Here is a 22440-nt window from a genome sequence, read left to right as displayed (position 1 = left end):
ATAAATCTTTCCACTATTGTTATCATAATCACTTATCTGATCGTATTTATAACTATTTGAAATAATTTGAATTCTATACAGCTGTCAAAATTGAAACTCTATTATCTGTCCGTCGAGTTTTGGGTCACAGTATTGGATAAGGTAGAACTTGTTAGTCTAAAACAGTTTTAAAATAGTCTCTACTGATTTCTTTTAACACATTCAGTTCCAAGCCTCTCCAAAATGAAAATACAAGTAAAAATTCATTTTTTACTATTAAGAACATAATAAAATCATGGAAATTAATATGAAAAAAAGTAGTGAGTTTGACAATTTAATACGGATCTAATAGGGCAAATTTTCAACACTGGTGCAGAAAAACCTTATATCATTCAAATTGGAGTTCAAAATCATATTCATATAATCCAAATACATTTGGGGTGCTTCAATTCATATGGGCAGATTTGGTGCAACACTTGCAATTATGGGTTTAGGGAGACTAATCAAGCTTATGGGCCAAAACTGCACAAAGGGAAGGCTAAAGTGAAGATTAAGAAAGACTTTTGTGAAGATTCGGTTTTATCATGATGGACTTGCTATATTTTATTATTTAAACACTTATTTTATTTTGGCTTTATTTGGGCTTGTTGGCTATATTTTATCTTTTAAGTTTTAGAGTGTTGGGTCATGTCTTGAGCTTATGTTTTATAATTTATGAGTTTGATGTGTTATTTTAGTGCATGATTAGACTTAGGCCTTGTGTGTGGTTCGGTCAGGTCTAAGAAAAGTGCCTTAAAATTTTATTTGTTTTCTCTTTATTATATAAGGATAAGAAACACTTGTAACATAGAACATTTAAATCAAAGTTTTCGAAATTGCATCAAGAATTTTGGCTAACTTATCAACTATTCGTTATGGCGTTGGTCAGATTCTCATATAAATCCTTCAATCATTGATGTTTTAGCTTCTCTAAATATGGGGTGTCATAGGAGGTGGGTTTATCAAATTTTTGGATTATATATCTACACATGCATGTGGGTTTGAGACTTGAGCTATAGAATTCCATATCAGTTGGTATCAGAGCACGGTGATAGATAAATTTCTATTTATTTATATTTATTTTTTTCACAAGTTTTTTTTCTACCTATCTTATTTTTTTATTTCAGTTTATTTTATATTTTCTCTTAAAGAAAATAAAGAAAAAATTTTCAATTATATTTATGTAAAAACAAGAAGAAAAGAATTTTTATTTCAGTTGTGTGAGATTTTTTTTTTCTAAAAAAGTGAGATAAAAAAAAGAAAAGTGAAAAAAAAAATATCGTTTCAATTATTTGATTTAAAAAGAAAAAAAGATGAGAGAAATCAAAGTTTAGTGCTTCATTTGCAAAATGTCATACTGAATTCAAAGAGGATTCCATATATATCGATTCTTTTATTTTCATTATGGTTGAAAATTTGAGGATGAATATTTTCGAAGACGATAATGATACGAGTAAGGAAACGACACGATATTTTAAAAATTTAAAATAGAAAACTTCAAATCATGAAAAATCAAGTTATCATCGCTTAATTCAAGGTTTACAAGATAAGAAATATATTTGGGAAGCATGGGAGAATAAGAAAACAAGTAACGCTCTCTTCAATACATGTGGATGTGCAATACAATTTTAAATCGCGTAATAAATGTATGGCCAAATTGAACTTAGATCAATTTTACTATTTTGGTATTTTAGTATTTTGTGGGATTTATTTTAATTAATTTGGCCTATGTTAGAAGCTAAATTCGTGCAGCCCATTTAGGAAGGAAATTTCTTCAAGACAATTTAGGAAAATGATCTTTATGTAATTTAGGTTTGACTATTTGACTAAATATCCTCCCTATATTGTAATTACACTTTCGTACATTAGAATTAGGGTTTGAAAACTATAAAAACACCCTTAAGGTGGCAACCACAAGGAGCCAATGAATAAAGATGATGTTATGAACAATATTTTGGTTCTTCTCCATTATTTAGTAACTTATCAAGGTTCAACCTTGTGGTGTTCTAATATGGATCTCCTCCATACTTAGTTAACTTATCAAGAATTTCTTGTAGTGTTCTCTAGTTGGAATTGCTTGATTATCTATATTTCTAATCACATTGGTTGGTTAAGGGTGTAGCAAGTTTCGCTCTATAATCTTCATTTCTAATCACATTGGTTGATTAGGGGTGTAGTATAGCAACCTTTTGAAAGATATATCTTTGCATTGTTCTTTGTCAAGTTATGTGACGGGATTTTTTATCACATGTTGATCCTGAGTTCCACATCAGTTGGCATCAGAACCAAAGTGGGGTAAATTCTGATTTATCTTAAGTTCTAGGGTTTTTTTGAGTTTTTCTTTCTTCTTTCTAGTTGAATTCAATGAAGATTCATTGTGTCCATAGCTGCATTTTTTTATTATTTGAATTATTACCTAATCTCATTTTTGGAAGATAAATTTAAAATTAAAAAAAAATTCCAAGGATTACTCTTATTTGGCTAAAAATCGTCTTTGCCTTATTTATCTTGATCTTAGCCGAAATTGTGATATGCTTCCTATTTTATATATATATTTTTATCTTTCTCAATTTATGGCTGAAATTTATGGGAATCAATTTGAATTTTGAATTGGTTTGAATTCAGATTAAGAGACAAAATAAATTTTGTATATTTTCTAAAGTGCATATTTAAGATAACTGCATCTAAATTAATTTGGCATCAAATCCTTCTTTTAAGACCAGAAATTTGTCCATAATGCTGAAGTTGAGTAAAAATATATATATTTTTTTCTGATTCTATTTGTGAGGTTTTGATACTTGCCTTTTAGGGTAGATTTAAATAGATCCCTATTGAATTTGTTTTGATGTGAATTAAATTTAAACTTTTTTTCCAAATTCGTTTCTATTTGAATTCTAAGTTTCTGTTTTTTGGTTTAAACTTGCTTTTGCTTTCTTGACACTGCTAGAGTATTGTTTGCTTATGTTTATACTCTAGGTAATAATTTTCAAATAGCACAAAATCTTGTTCGTGTGTTACTTTTCAAATTATCAGTGTCTTCTTTCTAGTTTTTGCGTGCTTCCTTCTTTAGCTTTTCTTCTTTATTTCTTTAAATGCACCTTATCGTTGGTGGGTTGACCTTAATTTCTGAAGTGCAATTGAAAAATAAGCAAAAGAGTGGTAAGAGTGCAAACACTTGAGTGCTTTTATTTCTAATATCATATTTGCTAGTCCTCTTTATTCTTTGTTGATTTAAGGCAAAATGAGTAAAGACAAGAATGTGATGGATACTAATGAAAGTGAATTGGACATAGCTAGTGATTATAAGCTCTTCAAAAAGTCAATTGGTGGTGAGTTTAAAAGGCTCTATAGGAATCTTAAAAGGTTGACTGAAATTATGGAGAGTTTAAAACTCTTACAGACTTCCACTTTTACAAGGATACCTCAAAGAACTCTTAATTCTAATAGGCTTCAAGTCTGAGATGAAGAGTTGATATGCCAGAGTTTCATCCCTTCACACAATTATAGAGATTTGAACAACAGGTTGGCAAGATTAGTGTAAGGAGGGAAAATAAAGAAACAAAATGAGAAAGAAGAGGCTAAAGTTCCAATCTCAACTTCCATAGAGATTGAAATTGAAAAGTTATAATGCATGAAGTTAATGTAGTTATTGCTGAAAATTCCATCAATGAGTTTATAAAGGAGGTTGTGAATGATGGTGGACATAAGGAGGACATGATTGATGAGGTGGGAGAGACAAATGGGGTTGTTTTGGAAGTTATAGAGGAGAATGGGTCACATCTAGGGGTGAGCAATATTCGGTTCAAACTGAAAAAACCGACCGAATCGAATTAATTTGAAATTTTGATTCAGTTTTTTATTCATTTCGGTTCGGTTCGGTTCGGTTTTTAATTTTAAAAATTTTGGTTATTTTGGTTCAGTTCGATTTTGATCAGAAAAAAATCAAAAAAATCGAACTAAACTGATTTAGTGATAATAATATGTTATTTTCAATAATATAGAAAAATTAAATCATATTAAGATTAAAATATTTTAATTAAATTTTAAAATATTAAAAATAAAGTGTAAAAAATAAAAAATTTATTAAAAATCGAAACCAATCAAACCGAATCGAACCGAACCGAATCATATCGGTTTGATTCGATTCAATTTCTGATCAAAATCAATTTGGTTCGGTTTTTATAAATACTAAAATTTTAGTTTTCGGTTTATTCGGTTCGATTCGGTTTTGAACCGAGCCGACCGAATGCTCACCTCTAGTCACATCCAGAGGATCTTTCTATGACTAATATTATTATGCCTAGTTGATTTGTTCTTGATGTGCAGATCGTTGATGAAAACATCCATGACGAAAGTTTCATGTTATTTTCACCCATTCAAGAGGAGACATTTAAAGATGCATTGTTTTCTAAAGTTTCCATTCCTGACATGAACATGAGCAAGATTCGAGGACGAATCTTTTCTAAAGAAGGGAATGATACGAATCTAATAGGGTAAATTACCAACGTTGGTGTAGAGCAACCTTATATCATTCAAATGGGAGTTCAATATGATCCAAATATACTTGGGAGGTGCTTCAATTCATATGGGGTAGATTTACCGCAACACTTGCAATTGTAGATTTAGAGAGACTAATTAAGCATATGGGCAATTATGGGTTTAGAGAGACTAATTAAGCATATGGACCAAATCTACATAAATGGAAGTCTAAAGTGAAGATCAATTTTTGTGAAGATTCAACTTTATTATGATGGGCTTGCTATGTTTTATTATTTAAACACTTAATTTATTTTGACTTTATTTGGACTTGTAACTAGCTATATTTTATCTTTTAAATTTTAGAGTATTAGATCATATCTTGGGCTTATGTTTCAATACTTATGAGTTTGATGCGTTATTTTAGTATGTGATTGGGCTTGGTGTTTGTGTATGGTTAAATATTTATATTAAAAATATATTAAAATATTTCTAACATTTTAAAAAAATTATTAGGCAGTCCCTTCACTAATTTTAGACGTTAAATATTTATAAAAAATTTAAAATACACGAGACTAATTAATAAATTTTTTAAAAACTTAAAGAATCAACTAATAAGTTGTTCAAAACCATAGAGACAAACTAATAAAATATTTAACAATTAAAATTAATAAAATAATTAAGTAGTAGATTTTTTAAAATATTATAGACATTTTAATATATTTTTTGAAACCAATAAATCAATTAAAGAATTTTTTCATATCATAATAACTAAATAATATTTTTTTTAAAAAAATAGTTATTAGCTATTAAAATAAAATTAAATAATAAAAAATAAATTAACTTATTTAAAAGTATTTTTTTAAAAATATTTTCTAAATACAAATTATTTTTCACAAATAAAAATGAAACGAGCACAATAGTAAAATTAAAATCCTAAACGAATTCAAGACGAATTCAAAAATTTTATATATGATCGAATTCGAGTTTGGATGCTCTCAATTTTGCGGATTACCCGTTCCTTAAGCCAAATTAATATGGTGCCACCTGGAAATTTATGACTATCTTGCAGCTAAACTTCATTTTAGTAACAATTGGAATACTAGCAAAATGCCAACTTTTTAGATTTCCTGATAAGAATTTAAGGACGCTAAATGCGATAATATATTAAAAAAAAACTCATACTCAACCTGCTTCCACTTATAGATTAAAATAAAATTAAAAAGGGATGGCAATCCCTTCCAGCCCCTCCTAGGTCTGTCACTCACTCCACAACATTTAATAATTGAAAAGGAATGACCACTGAAACCCAACCACCATAGCTGCTCTGTTAATATTTGCATCTTTTTTTTTTTAGTTTTTTTTGTCACTTTGCATCTCATTATATGACTCCTGCATTTATCAAAGAAACCTCCAAGGGATCTTCAAGGCTAGCTTTTAGCTAGTCCCTTGTGCATTAACTTGTATGATGTCTCTCTTTCAGAAAAATGAATGAACTTCCTGGATGTGGCAGTAAATTCATAAGGTCCACATTCTTTTCCAGAAACCAGTGAGTTCTCTATGCATCACGTGTCAGCCCTTGCCAACTTGCTTGTTCCATCTTCCATCTCCCATCTCTGATCAAAAGCTGCCTTCTGCAGTAACATGGAAGATGAATCTGAACAGTACTATCCTTTCAGCTCTTGCAACTGACCTAAAAATGCTTGTGGCTGGTAGGGAAATCTTTTAAATAAGGCCTGGTTGGACAATTATTTAAGAGCTTGCAAATTCAACGCATTATGTTGCCTTCTCTTCTTTTCACGTTAAAACTATTACTGTCGAAAGATACGAATCCCTGAAGCTTCAAAGACTAGTTTTTTGCGCAGGAGTTCAAAATATCCCAACTTCTTTGCATGAAGGGAGGCAAAGCAGCATCCAATTCAATGCTTTCCAGATCTGAAAAGTCGTATTCAGATGACATTTTCACACCTCGCAAAGCCTGAGAAACATTGGGTAGAACCATTTGTTTGCAGTGAAGATGTAGACGAGGTTGCTTTTCATAGATGCTTCCACCTTCTAATTCAATTTCAAAAGGAAGCATTTTATTGCAGGCCACTTTCTCAATTGAGCTCTTTTCAAGATCAGACCAAGGCAAATGTTTCCATTTCCTGTGCGCTTGCCATCCATATTTGTAGTCTCCAACTATTGGCGCCCCCAATACTTCGGCACAATGAACACGCAGCTTGTGAAAAGACATGGTTGATAAATAAGCAATTGGACAATGAGAACAACAATAATAATAAAAACTGGAACTGCAGAAATCTTTTGCCTGTGATTCATACCTGATGCTTTCTACCAGTAAGAGGTGACAGCTCTAACCATGTGTAGCCTGCATTAAGCTACGGATAAGGTTACAAGACAAAAACTAGAGTATAAAACAACCCTCTTCCTTTGGCAAAAGAATTACAAATAGTTCAAACAGTCAGCTGTAACCAAATATAACAATGTTACACATACCAAATGCATTTTCTATGGCCTACTAAAAATCTATTCTTTCATTGAAGGCTTTGAACACAAGCATATAGCACTTAACTAGTTCACTTAAACTGGATCAATTCACCATTGCAAGTGACTAGCTAATATTTGTCTAAAAAATACGATAATGACAAAGATTCTGATTAATTTTTTTGGTATGTATGGAAATATACATAGTCAATTAGTACATAAAGGAATTATGCTCTCATCATAGATAAACTGAACATTTATTGACCTGGTTTTTTTCCCTTACAAAATTTTTATGGATAGAACAGATGGAGCGGACATGGGAAAAGAACTGAACATATTGCTACCAAAATGCACCATTCAACTGTCATAAGGAAATGTCATTGCAAAAAGTCTCAACTCTCAGCTATATATTCATAGCTTAACACACCCAAAAAAGTGCACGTTATTTAATTTCCGGCTTGTCAAAATGATATGCATTTTTTCCACAAACCCATGACATTGGTTATGTGTGTGCTACAGTGCATTTATATAAGTTTAACCTGTATCCAGTAAATTAATCAAACCAACACAGGTGTTCTCTGATTGGAAGGAGGGGATTAAGCATCCATTAGCGTAGAAGAATGAAATGGATAAAAAGATTTAAAGCTTGGAAAAACATATAGCATACTGAAATATCTTTCTAAGATGCCTTCGAAATTTTAGACAAAAGGGTAGTGGTAATTTGTGAACATGTTTTATTCGACAATCATTTTACCTCACTCTGCCTTTAAGATAACAGAAAACAATCCTGCAAGGAGTTGAGACGACTGGGTAGTTGCAACAAATAAGTTTCCTACTGTTTTCCCTGTTTTACCTCTAGGCTAAAACTCATTCCCTAAGTTTGGAATTAAGCAATATGCAAGAATTTCATTCAACTGATTTCTTTTGGCCAATTCTCATATTTGGAATTGAAACTTCGATGAAAAGAAGAAAAAGGGAGCAGAAAATTTGAAAGTAAATACTTGATTATTCCCCTCAAGCTAATTGTGGTTTATATACAACTTATAAGAGTACATACTAGGTAAGAAAATAAATTAATTCCCTAATTATAGCCTAATCATACCCCAATCATATTACACAATCATATCCCTAATTATCAATACAAATCTAGGCGATTTACAGAAATAATCTCAACACTTCCCCTCAAGCTGGAGCGTACATATCATATGCTCCAAGTTTGTTACAAATATACTCGATTCGTAGTCCTCGAAGTGATTTTGTGAAAATATCAACTAGCTGATAATTTGAGTTGACACAACTAGTAGAAATGCATCCGAACTCAATCTTTTGCCTAATAAAATGGCAATCTACCTCTATATGCTTCGTCCTCTCATGAAAAACTGGATTTGATGCAATATGGAGGATAACTTGATTATCACATATCAACTTCATTTGGCCAGTATCGCTATATTTCAATTCCTGAAAGAGTTGCTTCAACTAGATGAGTTCGCATGTTGCTAAAGCTATAGCTCGATATTCTGCTTCTGCACTTGATCTTGCAATCACACGCACTTGATCTTGCAATCACACTCTGTTTTTTACTTTTCTAGGATATGAGATTCCCTCCAATCATAATACAATATCCTGAAGTAGATCGTCTATCTGAAGGGAAACCTGCCCAATCTGCATCAAAATAGCCAACAATTTGTGAGTGACCCTTGTCCTCGTAGAGTAGACCTTGTCCTGAAGCTCCTTTGATATATCTAAAAATGCGAATGACTGCATCCCAGTGACTACTGTATGGAATTTGAAGAAATTGACTAACCACACTTACAACAAAGAAAATATCTGGTTGTGTGATAGTGAGATAATTGAGCTTGCCGACTAGTCTTATGTATCTAGCAGGATCTTTAAGTGGCTCCCCCTGTTCAGTAACAAGCTTAACATTTGGATCCATGAGAGTGTCCACATGTCTACAGTCTAACACGCCTGTTTCTTCTAATATATCCAAAGTATATTTCCGATGAGAAATTGCAATACTTGTTTTAGACTGTGCCACTTCAATTCCCAAGGAATATATCAGTTTTCCCAAATCTTTAGTATGACTAAACAATGTTGCTTAAGCTGAGAGATTCCATCATGATCATTTCCTGTAATGACAATATCATCAACATAGACCACAAAGTAGATGCATCTATCACCATTATAGCGAAAAAATACGGAATGATCAGAATTACTTCGAGACATTTTAAACTGTTGAACTAAAGTGCTAAATCGTCCAAACCATGCTCTTGGAGACTGTTTTAGCCCATACAAAGAGCGCCGAAGACGACATACTAAGCCTGACTCCCCCTGAGCAACAAACCCTGGAGGTTGCTCCATATAAACTTCTTCAGCGAGCTCTCTATGAAGAAAGACATTTTTAATGTCCAGTTGATGCAGGGTCCGGTGATTAATTGCAGCCAATGAGATAAGGAAGCGAACGGAAGCTATTTTGGCTACGGGAGAGAAAGTATCACCGTAATCAAGCCCAAAAATCTGTGTAACCTTTAGCTACAAAGCGAGCTTTAAGGCGATCAATTTTGCCATCAAGTCCCACCTTAACTGTGTAAACCCATCGACAACCAACAGTAAACTTACCAGGTGATAAGGAGACCAATTCCCTAGTTCCATTGTTATGCAGAGCAGTCATTTCCTCAACCATGGCATTACACCAACCAGGATGATCCAATGCTTCTCTAACTGTCTTGGGTATGAAGACAGCAGACACAGCAGAGACAAAAGTATAATAGGAAGGAGACAAACGATGATAACTCACAAAATTATAAATTGGATAAGGATTTCGGGAAGAGCGAATACCTTTTCGAAGAACAAAAGGAGTAGCTGCTGTTGTTGAAGGCATGACCGAAGTAGGTGATGACAGAACGAGAGGGAGGTGAGTCATTAGAAGTACCTGCATTAGAGAGAGAAATGTCATTGTGATTAGCATATGAGTGAGACCGACGTGTATAGACCTGAAGAGGTTGCATAGGAGTAGGAGATGGATACACTTGCGGCAAAGAAGAAATCGGAGTTGGAAGTACAGGCAAAGCGCTAGGGACAAAAGTTTTGTGTGTTGGACTAGAAGAAAAGTAAGGAGAGGTTTCAAAAAAGGTGATATTTGCAGACACAAAATATCTGTTAGTAGTAGGATCATAGCATTTGTAACCTTTTTGAAGCCATGAATAACCGAGAAAGACACGTTTAACTGATTTGGGTTGGAGTTTGTCTTTACTAGGAGTATGATTATGAACAAAGCATATACATCTGAAAACACGCAGAGACAACTGGGTGGAATTCTAGTAGGAAATAGGATAGAATGAGGACTTTAATGCTGCAAAACAGAGGAAGGCATTTGGTTAATCAAATAAAAGGCGGTGAGGACAGCTTCCCCCAAAAAACACAACGGAACATTGTGATGTAGGAGTAAAATGCGAGCTGTTTCAATTAAATGCCGATTTTTCCGCTCGGCAACTCCATTTTGTTGTGGGGTATAAGAGCAAGAAGTTTGGTGAGTAATACCCTGAGTAGACAAGAAATGAGTGAATGAGGAAGACAAATACTCTCTTGCATTATCACTTCGCAATATCTTAATGCGAACACCAAATTGATTATGGATTTCAGAGTTGTACTAACTCGACTTGGACTCCAAATATTTGAATGAACAATGTCAAACATAGAACTGGCCTTATTATTGATTCACTTGGGAAAAGAAGCTCGAGTTTGCTTCCCGAGTTGACAAAACTCACATTCTAAAGAAGGCAAGGAAGAGAGGCTAGGAACCAGTTTTTGTAACTTGTTCAGACTTGGATGTCCCCAACAACTATGAATGAGTTCAGCGGAGGTGGAAGACACAAAAGCAAGTGGAGAGTAAGAAGTGGAAAAATAGTACAATTCTTGTGACTCACATCCTGCTTCAATCATTTTTCCAGTACTCCGATCCTGCACAACTACAGATTTAGTAGTAAAGATGATTGAATAGTAAAGATCTTTAGTCAATTTGCCAACAGAGATTAGGTTGTATAGAGAGTCAGGAGTAAATAAAACATTAGTCAAAGGGATAGAAGGAAAGAGATATACGTTACTGATCCTTTTAACTTAAGTTTGTGAACCATTAGCTAATGTGACTCTAGATGGTATGGAAGGTGAAACAAGAGTAGAGAAAAGAGAGGGATTACCAAAAATATGATCAGAAGCACCAGAGTCGAGGATCCATGAACCAATGGGTAAAGACTTGGTTAGATAAGTAAAAGAATTACCAAAATGGGCAATATTTGATTGGGCCATGGAGACTGAATCTGAATCTGCCAAAAAAGAAGGATTTGCGCATGTGAACAGTATATCCGACGTTAGACGGGCTGGGTAAGCGATCGGACCTATTGGGCTGGAGTCGTCGTCGCCGGGCGATGCTGGAGGAAGAGTCGCTGGCGTGAAAAGGTCGCCGGAAGATGGTACACATCCACACTTGGCCGAAGAGCGTGTGAAGGCGGGTTGAACAGGTGACCGAACCTACTGGGCTGGAGTCGCCGGCATAGAGCGAGGCTGGAGGAAGAATCGCCGGCGTGAAACGGTCGCCGGAAAAAGGTGCACGTGCCGGCACGTGGCTAGAGACGGGTTGGTTGGGGCAACGCGTGGAGGCGCGTGAGGCCAAATCTGCAAGCGGTGCTTCACTGAAAAGTAGATCGGACGACGGCGTGAAAAATGGGCTGAGTGGTGAAACTAACTGATTTCTAGAAAGTCACCAAAACAAGGTGGCAAATCTGCCACTCAAAGGTGAACCAAGTTTCTTGGCTCTGATAAAAGAAAAAAAAGAGAGCAGAAGATTTGAGAGAAAATACTTTATTATTCCCCTCAAGCCAATTGGGGTATATATACTACTTACAAGAGTACATACTATGTAAGAAAATAAATTAATTCCCTAATTATAGTCTAATCATATCCCTAATTATCAGTACAAATCTAGGCTATTTACAGAAATAATCTCAACAGGAATGAAAGAAATTCAATTCATTTCAATTTTAACAAAAATAATTTCAACAGAAATAGAAATCATGCATTTTTGTGTTAGAATTAATTAATGCATTCTTTTCTTGCAAATTATTTATTCCAAGCAAAGCCTATATAAAAATTTGCAATGAGTTTTCCAAATAAATTGAATACTAACCAAGAGATGATTCAATTACTCTGTACTGTGTTACTGCATGCTGGGAAGATGTGTTATGTGCATTGTCAACCACAGTTATTCGATCAGATTTTCCATTGTCCACCACCACCTGAAAGCAATCAGAGAAAGAAGCATGTCTGTTAGCTAGGACTTTAGAAAGACAAGAAAAAACCATTTGTCTATATCATAATGGAAAAGGAATACTGTTGCACTGTGTCTAGACCTTCACCTTTGTGAACTAATTGGCCCAAACCCCTTGAGCAAAAACCTAATAAGGAGGTTATGGACTAACCAGCTTAAAAGAGCAGTAAAGGAAATTGCTCTCTTGATGCTACAGGGATTAAACCACTTAAAACAGGAAGAGAAAAGATGCCATGACCATCAATTTAATGAATTCATGACTATTACTGAAGCATTTCATGAGTTAAAAACTTTTTTTTTTATGTATCTGACGACTGGATAGTTCAGACATTAATAAAAATGCTACCAAAACTACTGAACATTAGCTGGTCTAAGAAATCTAATCACATCGACAACCATCTATACTATTTTATCAATGAAAAACATCAACAGAGCAGGTAAACACAAGAAAATATCAATTGATGCAAAACATCACACACATAACTTCTCATAACCAAGAAAGCACCACAACTTTCTTGATAACCATCACACTGTTTCCCTTTATTCACCAGACGCATAACATAACTGAAGTTCAAGTTTTTACGTTGACTATCAACGGGACAAGGTACAAAGCAATCCCTAGCCTATTTGCAGAGAAACACATAGCCTGAGCCCATATACCAGAACGCTCTGTCTCTGTGCATGTGCACATACCGTTACATGCATCCTATCAACCCTACAAGGTACAGAGCACTGCCTAGCCTGTTTGCAGAGAAACACATAGCCTGAGCCCATATACCAGGGTGCTCTGTCTCTGTGCATGTGCACATACAGTTACATGCGTCCAGATTTTATTAATTTCAAACCTAAAACGCTTAAGTTTGGATGGCGACAAAAGCATCCCAATAATCAAGGCTTTCAACTGAATGTCCCTTCCTTCCCTCCATTTTGGTACAAAACTGATGGAAGCTGCCAATAAGTGCTGTTCAATTTTTCAGAAACAAATTTAAAAATGACTTCCACTAATGCTATTAAGAATCAAGGACAATCTAACCTTTCCCAGTGGTGCCGAAATTAGCCCCTTTTGACGTCTTGGAGAGCCAATGACAAGTGCCCAATACTTTTTTTGCAAGATTCTCCTTCTGTCACCAATATCCTTTAAAATAGAAGACGATTATTGTTTGCCTGTAATAATAACTGAACCAACTGTAGCCTACATGCCTTAAAAATAGAAGATGGAGGGAAAAAATACAGAGTAGACAATCACTCACATCATTTGATGCTGCAAAAGTTTTCTCTCTGAAGATAGAGTGCAGAACAGTTGTACTTGTTTGTGTTCTTCCCATGACCAAGATGCCACTACTATCTCTGTCAAGTCTATGAACCTGATAAAAGGTAGTTTGTTCAGGAAAACATTTGCATGTAACCTCACAAATGAAACAGCTATAAGAATATTTATGAAATGGACAAACCAACTCAGTTGAGCTAATTACTACAGGACAAAAGATAGCATTCACTTTAAGCACCATAATTAAGTTGAAGTCCAATCTCCATGTTTTGCTATTCTTTTCACTCAATGGTGCCACTTCTGGTAAATTCAATTTTTAATTACCACTTTCGTTTCAGAAATTAGATCCACAAGTTATGATAAAACCAAATATACTGAACCAGGAAGTGGCTCAACAAAATGAAAAATAAAACAAATTAATCACAAACTAACCAGCCTAGGGGATTCAGGATAGTCATAACATAAACAATGAGCAGCCAGCTCATCTAAACTTCTTTTGATGCCAATGCCTCCCTGTCCAAGCATATTTAAAGAAAAGCTTTTACCCCACAATCTAAAAAAAAAGAAAAACAATAGAGGAGAATATAAATTTAGCTAACCTGAACAGGCATTCCAGGAGGTTTATTTACAACGATAATGTCATCATCCTATCAGAGAAAAAAGCACATCAGCTCAAATTTAGGACAAAGACAGTGCATAATACAACTTCAAACTAACAGATTCAAGATTAATAACCTTATACAACAAAAGGCTACGAATAAAGTTTATTTCTTCCTCATTGTAAGAACACTGCTGTTTTTCAGAGGGCAATGCTTGAACCGTGATAGGAAGAAAGATTCTATCTCCTACATCCAGCAAGTCCTTAGCTGCCACCTTCCAGTAATTTAAAATTTCAGAGAGAAAACAAAAAGAGTAACCACTAATTACATCTATATGTTAAAAACAGAAAAATCAGCTACTTCTAATCAAAAAGTAAGTTGTTTTGCTTACCCTTTTAAGTCTTTGTTCCTCTGTTTGATCACCTGGATTAGAGGACTCTCTTCTAACCTGTAATCAAATAAACCCCAGTAAAATGAACTCAAAATTTTCAGATGTTGCATTAAAAAATCATGGATACCCATAAAATGTGAGAGTTCAAAAAAAGAAAGACCTGTCTTAGGCGAAATAGTTTCTGCACGAGGCTTCTTGGGAGCTCCGGGCAGCAACGAAGTACCCACTTGAGCGCCGTCGTTTCAGTGGCTGCTTTCGCTGTAATTTTTGCCGATAGCGCTTTTCCCAAGGCGGAGCCACTAATTGTGCAAGTATAAGGAGGCAAAGTGAACCATTTACCTTTCTTTTTAACATTGTCTCTACAGTTTTGGTCTTTGAGTGAGGAGTGGACACGGGTGGTGGTGTTGGACGTCGTCGTCGTGGTGATGCAGCGAGACCGGATTACGTGGGCGGTTGAGATAGAAGTCCTTGTCGAGCAGCGAGTGGAGAATAACAATGCCGATTGGAAGAGCACACGGCGGAGGGTGGATTCCGGCATCATGGATTTATTTGATTTGGTTATGGGGAGGGAGGATCTTCTGGGTAGTAGGAGGGTTTTATGAAGACGGTAAATCGTTATTAAAAGGCATGGGCCGAATTACGTGATTTTACATTTTAATATAAAATTATTATAATTTTGCACGATTTTTAAAAATTAAAATTAAAAGTAAAAAGTATTAAATGTATGACATGGTCGGAAAGAAATAGTGTTGCAATTGGTTAATTTATAAGAAAGAGAACATGAGATGGTCAGTGTCTAAGTTAACTCAAATAAATAAATTGAACAAAAGTGTCCTTATAAGGAATTATTTAGAATTCAAGAATAGTTGTGTAAAAATTGCGTATTTTTATTTCTGTGATCATTAGTTTTTATAAGAGAAAATTAATTATAGTATTTTTTGAAAATTCGGTAATAACGTGGCTGACTAATTAATAACAGACCTCACCAACTAATTGATCGAGAAACTCGTAATTACAAGCGTAATGGGGATCTGCTATATTGTATCCGCTAATAGTACTTCTCTAGGAGAGGGCGAGTCTTGATAAAGAACCGGGTGCTGCGGTGTTCAGATCTTTCCTTCCACGGGTGAGACCGCATATATGTTTATCAAACCTTTGTCACGTGAGCTTGTCTTATGGTGACAGCTCATGGCTTACTTTGAGAGATTGTTGTGTTACATCACAGGTCCCTCGCTGGTTTTCAATTCTTCAAATTCAAATGTGACAATTGTCTTCATGATTTGGAGCTCGTGGCTAATTTAGATTGGCCTTTCCCTTCACATGTCATTTCGCCTGCTCCTACCCATTAATGATGACTGCCCTGTTTCTTGAGCAGCATTCAAAACTTGCCGGCGAAACTGCCATATAAGAATCCTTCTTCTTTTCTAAATATCACTTTTACTCACAACTGATATCTTTGCTTTAGAAAAGTGTGACTATTTCTCTCTTTCGCATCTTAAGGTAATTCCTATTTGCTTTCTGTTTCATAACAGAGTAGGAGCTCTTCCTCTTCTGCTTCTAGTCGAAGTCCTACGTCAAGCTCCTCCTTTGACGGCCCCTTTCATGCTCCAGCTCCCATTATTCCTGTAATACCCGGCTAGATTCCGGCATCGGAATCCCTACCTTCCGGCGGAATCTGTAACAGCCCGAAAACCGAACTGCTACCGGCACTAGGATCCAGATCGACTTAAGGTCGCCGGGACCCGTAGTAAGCCTGCTATCCTATCTGTGTACCTGTGACATCCCATACATGATCATATATTTTCTGTCAAAACATAAAACATTTCTTCATTCCAAGGCTTAACCTGGGCATGCACTATCTCTGTTCTGGTCTCTACCAATCCCTACTAGAGCTCCTCATTGTTCTAGGCGGATAAAACTCATAATGTTAAGCCTGGTTTTCTCATAAACATGAACAATACAAGAAACCATAGATAAACTGATCATGTGTCTACAACAAGGGATTACAACTCTTATAATCAAGCACCAGTCTATACACTTATACATATACATTATCTCTTTACATTTACATGTCCACACTAGCTATGACAAACTCTCTATACTCTTTCTGTACTCTGCTGACTGCCCTTTGAACTCTGAACCTGCACAACTGGATTTAGGGGAGAGGGATGAGCTACTATAGCCCAGTGAGTAGAACAGTAATAAAGAACAGGTGATAAAACGTGCTCTCATGAAATGTATCACATCACAAGTAATCACATCATCTCAGCATGGACGGATCAACACTCCCTCATCTCATCTGGGGTACCGAAATACCATGTGCCTGGTCCTCGTAGGGCTGTTCCAGGTCTTTCCTCCAAGGGCTATTGAATCCTTACTATGTCCATACAGTCATAGAAACCATGTACAAGGAGCAATGCCAAGTACAAGGATAAATGCAATGCATCATATTCGTGTACACTAATGCACTCACCCTATAGCATATGCATGATGCATGAAGCATGATAAAAATATCCATTTCTCATATTAAAACAGTACAGTTAGTTCCACTCACCTCAGGTTGACTCTGAACTGACTCTGCAGGTTCTGAAACTGGACTCACTGCTGACCTCCCTGATTCCTCTGGTCCGTACCTACACAGGTGGACTCAAATGAGGGACCAAACTAACTCAAGAACATCTCTAAGAAACTCCCCCAAAACCCTCTAAACGATCCTTAAACAGGCACATAAAACATGCAAAAGAAAGCTGGACAGGGCACTTTCGGCGGCAGGTTCGGCGGCCGAAACCCCTCTCCAGAGACGAAACTCATGCATGTTCGGCGGCACCTTCGGCAGCCGAAAGTCTCATCCAGAGACGACACTCAACCTTCGGCGGCACTTTCGGCGGCCGAACCTTGCCTCCAGAGACGAAAGTCCCAAGTTTCGGGGGCAAGCTTTGGTAGCCGAAACTGCCTCCACAAGGGGTTCGGCGGCCGAACCTTCCTTCGGCGGCCGAACCTGGTTTTGCCCGAAGGGCAGAACCCTGCTCTGTTTCATGCAAACTCTCCCAAAAATTGACCCAACATGCATATCAACTACTCCCAACTAGCACATACCAGATAACCCATACAAACTTCATAAAACCTTGAAAACTCATCAAAGAAGCTCAGGATCTTCACTTACCTCTTAAAGAACTTGAGGGTGAAGGATCCTAACGTGGAGATATGAAGAAAACCTCTTCCAAAGCTCCAAGCTTCAAAACTTGGTTATTTTGCTCAACTCTTCAAAACAACAACAAAACTCTTAAAACCTTTGAAAGATTTAGTGAAAAACATGAAAATCATCAAAGTCAACTTGGGAAGGGTTTTGGCTCACCTCTGGCTGCAAGTGGAGGAGAAAATATCCTCCTTCCACCGACCCTTGGCCCTTTTATAGGTGGCTGGCCAGACCACCTTCGGCAGCCGAACGTGAATTCGAAACCATGCAATGTTCGGCGGCCGAAAGTGACCTTCGACGGCCGAACCTTTGCATTTCTCCCTTGTTGCTTTTCTTGCCACACTCATTTCCTTTAACACTTTAAAACATGTAAAACTCGTAAAAACACATGAAAACATATGTCTTACCCTTCTCGAGGGTTCCGACACCCGAAATTCCACCGAACTACAGGAATTCCGATGCCGGACTCCAGCCGGGTATTACATTCTTCCCCCCTTAAGAACATTCGTCCTCGAATGTTCCTCAAACAACAACATACATAAACACATATACATATAACAATGGGGAAAACCTAACCTTAAAACAGATATGGATATTGCTGGAGCATGGACTCCCGTGTCTCCCAAGTGCACGCTTCTAGGTTATGGTGGTTCCACAGGACTTTCACCATTGGTATCTCCTTGTTTCTCAGCTTTCGAATCTGGGTGTCAATGATCCGCACTGGCTGCTCGACATAGGTGAGATCGCTTAAGATTTCCACCTCAGGCTCACTAAGAACCTTCTCTGGATCTGACACAAACTTTCTCAACATAGAAACATGAAATACCGGGTGAACTCGTTCCATCGATGCAGGTAAATCCAGCTTATACGACACAGGCCCGATCTTCTGCAAGATTTCAAAGGGACCTATGTACCGTGGAGCTAATTTACCCTTCTTTCCAAAGCGAACCACTCCCTTCATTGGAGACACCTTCAGCAAAACCATATCCCCCTCCTGGAACTCTATTTGCTTCCTACGGATGTCTGCATAACTTTTCTGCCTACTTACAGCTGTTCTGATCCTCTCTCTGATTACAGGCACTAACTTGCTGGTAATCTCAACTAACTTGGCCCTGCAAGAGCCTTCTCTCCTACCTCTTCCCAGCAAACAGGTGTTCTGCACTTCCTCCCATACAGAGCTTCATAAGGAGCCATCCCTATGCTAGCATGATGGCTGTTGTTGTAGGCAAACTCCACCAGAGGTAGATGCTGCCTCCAAGAACCGCCAAAGTCTAACACACACATTCTCAGCATATCTTCTATGGTCTGGATGGTCCTTTCTAACTGACCGTCTGTCTGTGGATGGAAAGCAGTACTGAAATCCAATCTGGTACCCATAGCAGCTTGCAGACTCCGCCAAAACCTGGAGGTGAACTGCGGTCCTCTATCTAATACTATCGACACTGGAACTCCATGCAGCTTGACTATCTCCTCGACATAAACCTGCACTAACTTGTCTACAGAATAGTTGCTCCTGACTGGTATGAAGTGAGCAGATTTCGTCAGTCTGTCCACAATCACCCATATGGAGTCTAGTCTGTTGGACGTCGCCGGTAACCCCACTACAAAATCCATAGCTATGTTCTCCCATTTCCACTCTGGAATCGGCAGTGGGTTAAGCATTCCAGCCGGCTTCTGGTGTTCTAGCTTCACCCTTTGATATGTCTCGCAGGCTGACACAAACTGTGCCACTTCCCTTTTCATCGCTGGCCACCAATACACTCTTCGCAGATCTTGATACATCTTGGTGGCTCCAGGGTGAACGCTATACCTCGCATTATGAGCTTCCCTCATAATGTCTTCCTTCAAACTCCTATCATCTGGTACACATAATCTCTTACCGTGACGAAGAATCCCCTCACTGTCAAATCTAAACTCTGCACTGGTGCCAGACTGAACCGTCCTGGCAATCTTCACTAACTCAGGGTCTTCGTGCTGTTTCAGAGCCACTTGCTCTAGAAACACTGGTGTAACTCTCATCTGTGCAAGCAAAACACCTGTACCAGATAACTGCAACTGTAGCCCTTCATCTAGGAGTCTGTAAAAGTCCTTCACCACCGGTCTTCTCTCTATTGCAATGTGGGATAAACTGCTAAGTGACTTCCGGCTTAAGGCATCAGCTACAACATTAGCCTTACCCGGATGATATTGGATCGTACAATCGTAATCACTGAGCAATTCTACCCACCGTCTCTGCCTCAAGTTTAACTCTCTTTGACTCAAGATGTGCTGCAGGCTCTTATGATCCGTATAGATCTCACACTTTACCCCATAGAGGTAATGCCTCCACATCTTAAGTGCAAAGATAACAGCTGCCATCTCAAGATCGTGTGTCGGATAGTTCAGCTCATGCTTCTTCAGCTGTCTAGAAGCATAAGCTATCACTCTGTCATTCTGCATTAACACACAACCTAATCCCACTCGGGATGCATCACAGAACACTGTGAACTCATCATCACTGTTCGGCAGAGCTAATACCGGTGCTGAAGTCAATCTTCTCTTCAACTCTTCAAAACTCTCATCACAATCCTCTGACCATACGAACTTCTGATTCTTCCTAGTCAGTCTGGTCATAGAAGCAGCTATCTTCGAAAAGTCCTGAACGAACCTCCGATAGTAGCCTGCCAAACCCAGAAAACTCTTAATCTCAGTCACTGTCGTGGGTGTAGGCCAGTTGGCTACTGCCTCTACCTTTTTGGGATCAACTGCTATTCCTTCTTCTGATACTACATGACCCAAAAAGGAAATACTCCTGAGCCAGAACTCGCACTTGGAGAACTTGGCATACAAACCATGCTCTCTCAAGGTTTGTAGCACTATCCGCAGATGCTGGGCATGTTCTTCTACATTTCTGGAGTACACCAAGATATCATCTATAAAGACGATCACAAAACGATCCAGGTACTCCCTGAAACCCCTGTTCATGAGATCCATGAATGCTACAGGGGTGTTAGTCAACCCGAACGGCATTACTAGGAACTCATAATGCCCATATCTGGTCCTGAACGCAGTCTTGGATACATCTTCTTCCCTAATCTTCAACTGGTGGTATCCGGATCTCAGATCTATCTTAGAAAAACAACCTGCTCCTGCTAGCTGGTTGAATAGATCATCGATCCTGGGTAACGGATACTTGTTTTTGATCGTGACTTTGTTCAACTGTCTGTAGTCGACACAAAGTCTAAGAGGTCCATCCTTCTTTCTGACAAACAATACTGGAGCACCCCAAGGGGAGGTACTCGGGCGGATGAAACCCTTCTCTACCAAGTCCTGTAACTGCTCTTTCAACTCTCTCAACTCTGTTGGCGCCATCCGGTAGGGAGGAATAGAGATCGGTCTGGCACCGGGCATTAACTCAATCTCGAACTCTATTTCCCTATCAGATGGTAGTCCTAGAAGCTCTTCAGGAAACAAATCTAGGAATTCTCGAACAACTGGTACTGAGGATGGTTCCCTAATCTGACTGTCTAGCTCTCTCACATAAGCTAGGAACCCCTGACACCCCTTCCTCAACATCCTACGAGCCTGAAGGGCTGATATCAAACCCCTAGGTGTCCCTCTCTTGTCTCCTCTGAAGACACACTCTGACCCATCCTGGTCTCTGAGACTAACTACCTTGTCCCTGCAGTGCAACGTAGCACGATAGGTAGATAACCAATCCATCCCTAGAATGACATCAAAATCTGTCAACTCTAGAACCACAAGGTCAGCTGGAAGGCATCTATCCTCTATACACACTGGACTGAACTGACAGACTGACTCTGCCAATGATGGGTCACATCTAGGTCCACTGACCCAGAGAGGACACTCTAACTTGGATACAATCAACCCCAATCTCTCTGCGGCTCTAGAAGAAATGAAAGAGTGAGAAGCACCGGGATCCATCAAAGCATACACCTCTGAACACCCAATGATGAGATTACCTGACACCACTGTGTTCGAAGTGTCTGCCTCCTGCTGCATCATGGTGAAAATCCGTGCTGGAGCTGATGGACCTGCACCTCGGGAACCCATCCCTGATGAAGAGGATGCCCCTCTTCCTCTACCTCTGCCACTGCTTGGTGGACGGACTGAAGCTGCGGACTAGACAACACTACCTGCGGTCATCTGCTGGGATGGTGCAACCAAAGTCGCCTGAGGACATTCCCGTGCATAATGTCCCTCCTGCCCACATCTATAGCAGGCTGTAGATCCCAACAAACAAGCTCCTCTGTGCTGTCTCCCACACCTATTGCAAACTGAAAGATCTGTGCTTGAGTTGGAGCCGCTACTCATTCCCAGACCCGACTTAATTCTGCTCCAAAACTTGCCTCTCTTTCCTCTGAGTTTATCCCATCTTTTCTTGCTTACACTTGCCGTACTCTGTGAGGAGGAACCTGGTTTAGCACCAGAAGACTGTGCCTTTGTTTGCTTGATTATTCCCTGACTTATGGCACTAGCCTCCATCTTTCTCACAGCATCCATAATGGAGTGAAAACTCTCCTTCTCCGCATGGAGAATCAAGGAGAAATACCTGGGATGAAGCCTCGTGGCATATCTCTTTGCTTTCTTTTGATCCGTATCATACGCCTGACCCACGTAGGGTACCAATGCCAGAAACTGATCTGTATACTCATCAACGCTCATCTCCTCCGTCTGTCGCAACTG

The 22440-nt window shown here is 38.1% G+C and overlaps 1 protein-coding gene across 2 annotated transcripts; it reads right to left on the bottom strand.

Annotated features, from left to right (window-relative positions):
- Positions 1-5626: 5626 nt before the first annotated feature.
- Positions 5627-15170, bottom strand: LOC110619681 (RNA pseudouridine synthase 4, mitochondrial). Of its 2 annotated transcripts, XM_021763220.2 has the most exons (10): positions 14719-15170; positions 14559-14615; positions 14304-14441; positions 14168-14215; positions 14001-14081; positions 13552-13665; positions 13335-13436; positions 12161-12269; positions 6816-6862; positions 5627-6715 (listed from the first exon to the last, which is right to left on the bottom strand). In XM_021763220.2, the coding sequence occupies exons 1-10, from the start codon at positions 15097-15099 to the stop codon at positions 6344-6346; spliced, it is 1449 nt and encodes a 482-aa protein (XP_021618912.1). In that variant the 5' UTR covers positions 15100-15170; the 3' UTR covers positions 5627-6343. The 2 variants fall into 2 exon arrangements, with proteins under 2 accessions (XP_021618912.1, XP_043814431.1); XM_043958496.1 differs by lacking the exons at positions 5627-6715; positions 6816-6862 and adding an exon at positions 6879-9910.
- Between the last annotated feature and the right edge of the window lie 7270 nt (positions 15171-22440).

This window comes from Manihot esculenta, chromosome 7 (genome assembly GCF_001659605.2).
Source record: "Manihot esculenta cultivar AM560-2 chromosome 7, M.esculenta_v8, whole genome shotgun sequence".
NCBI classification, from domain to species: Eukaryota; Viridiplantae; Streptophyta; class Magnoliopsida; order Malpighiales; family Euphorbiaceae; genus Manihot; species Manihot esculenta.
Note: the sequence above shows the minus strand (reverse complement) of the source record. Positions and strands in the feature narration are given on the sequence as shown.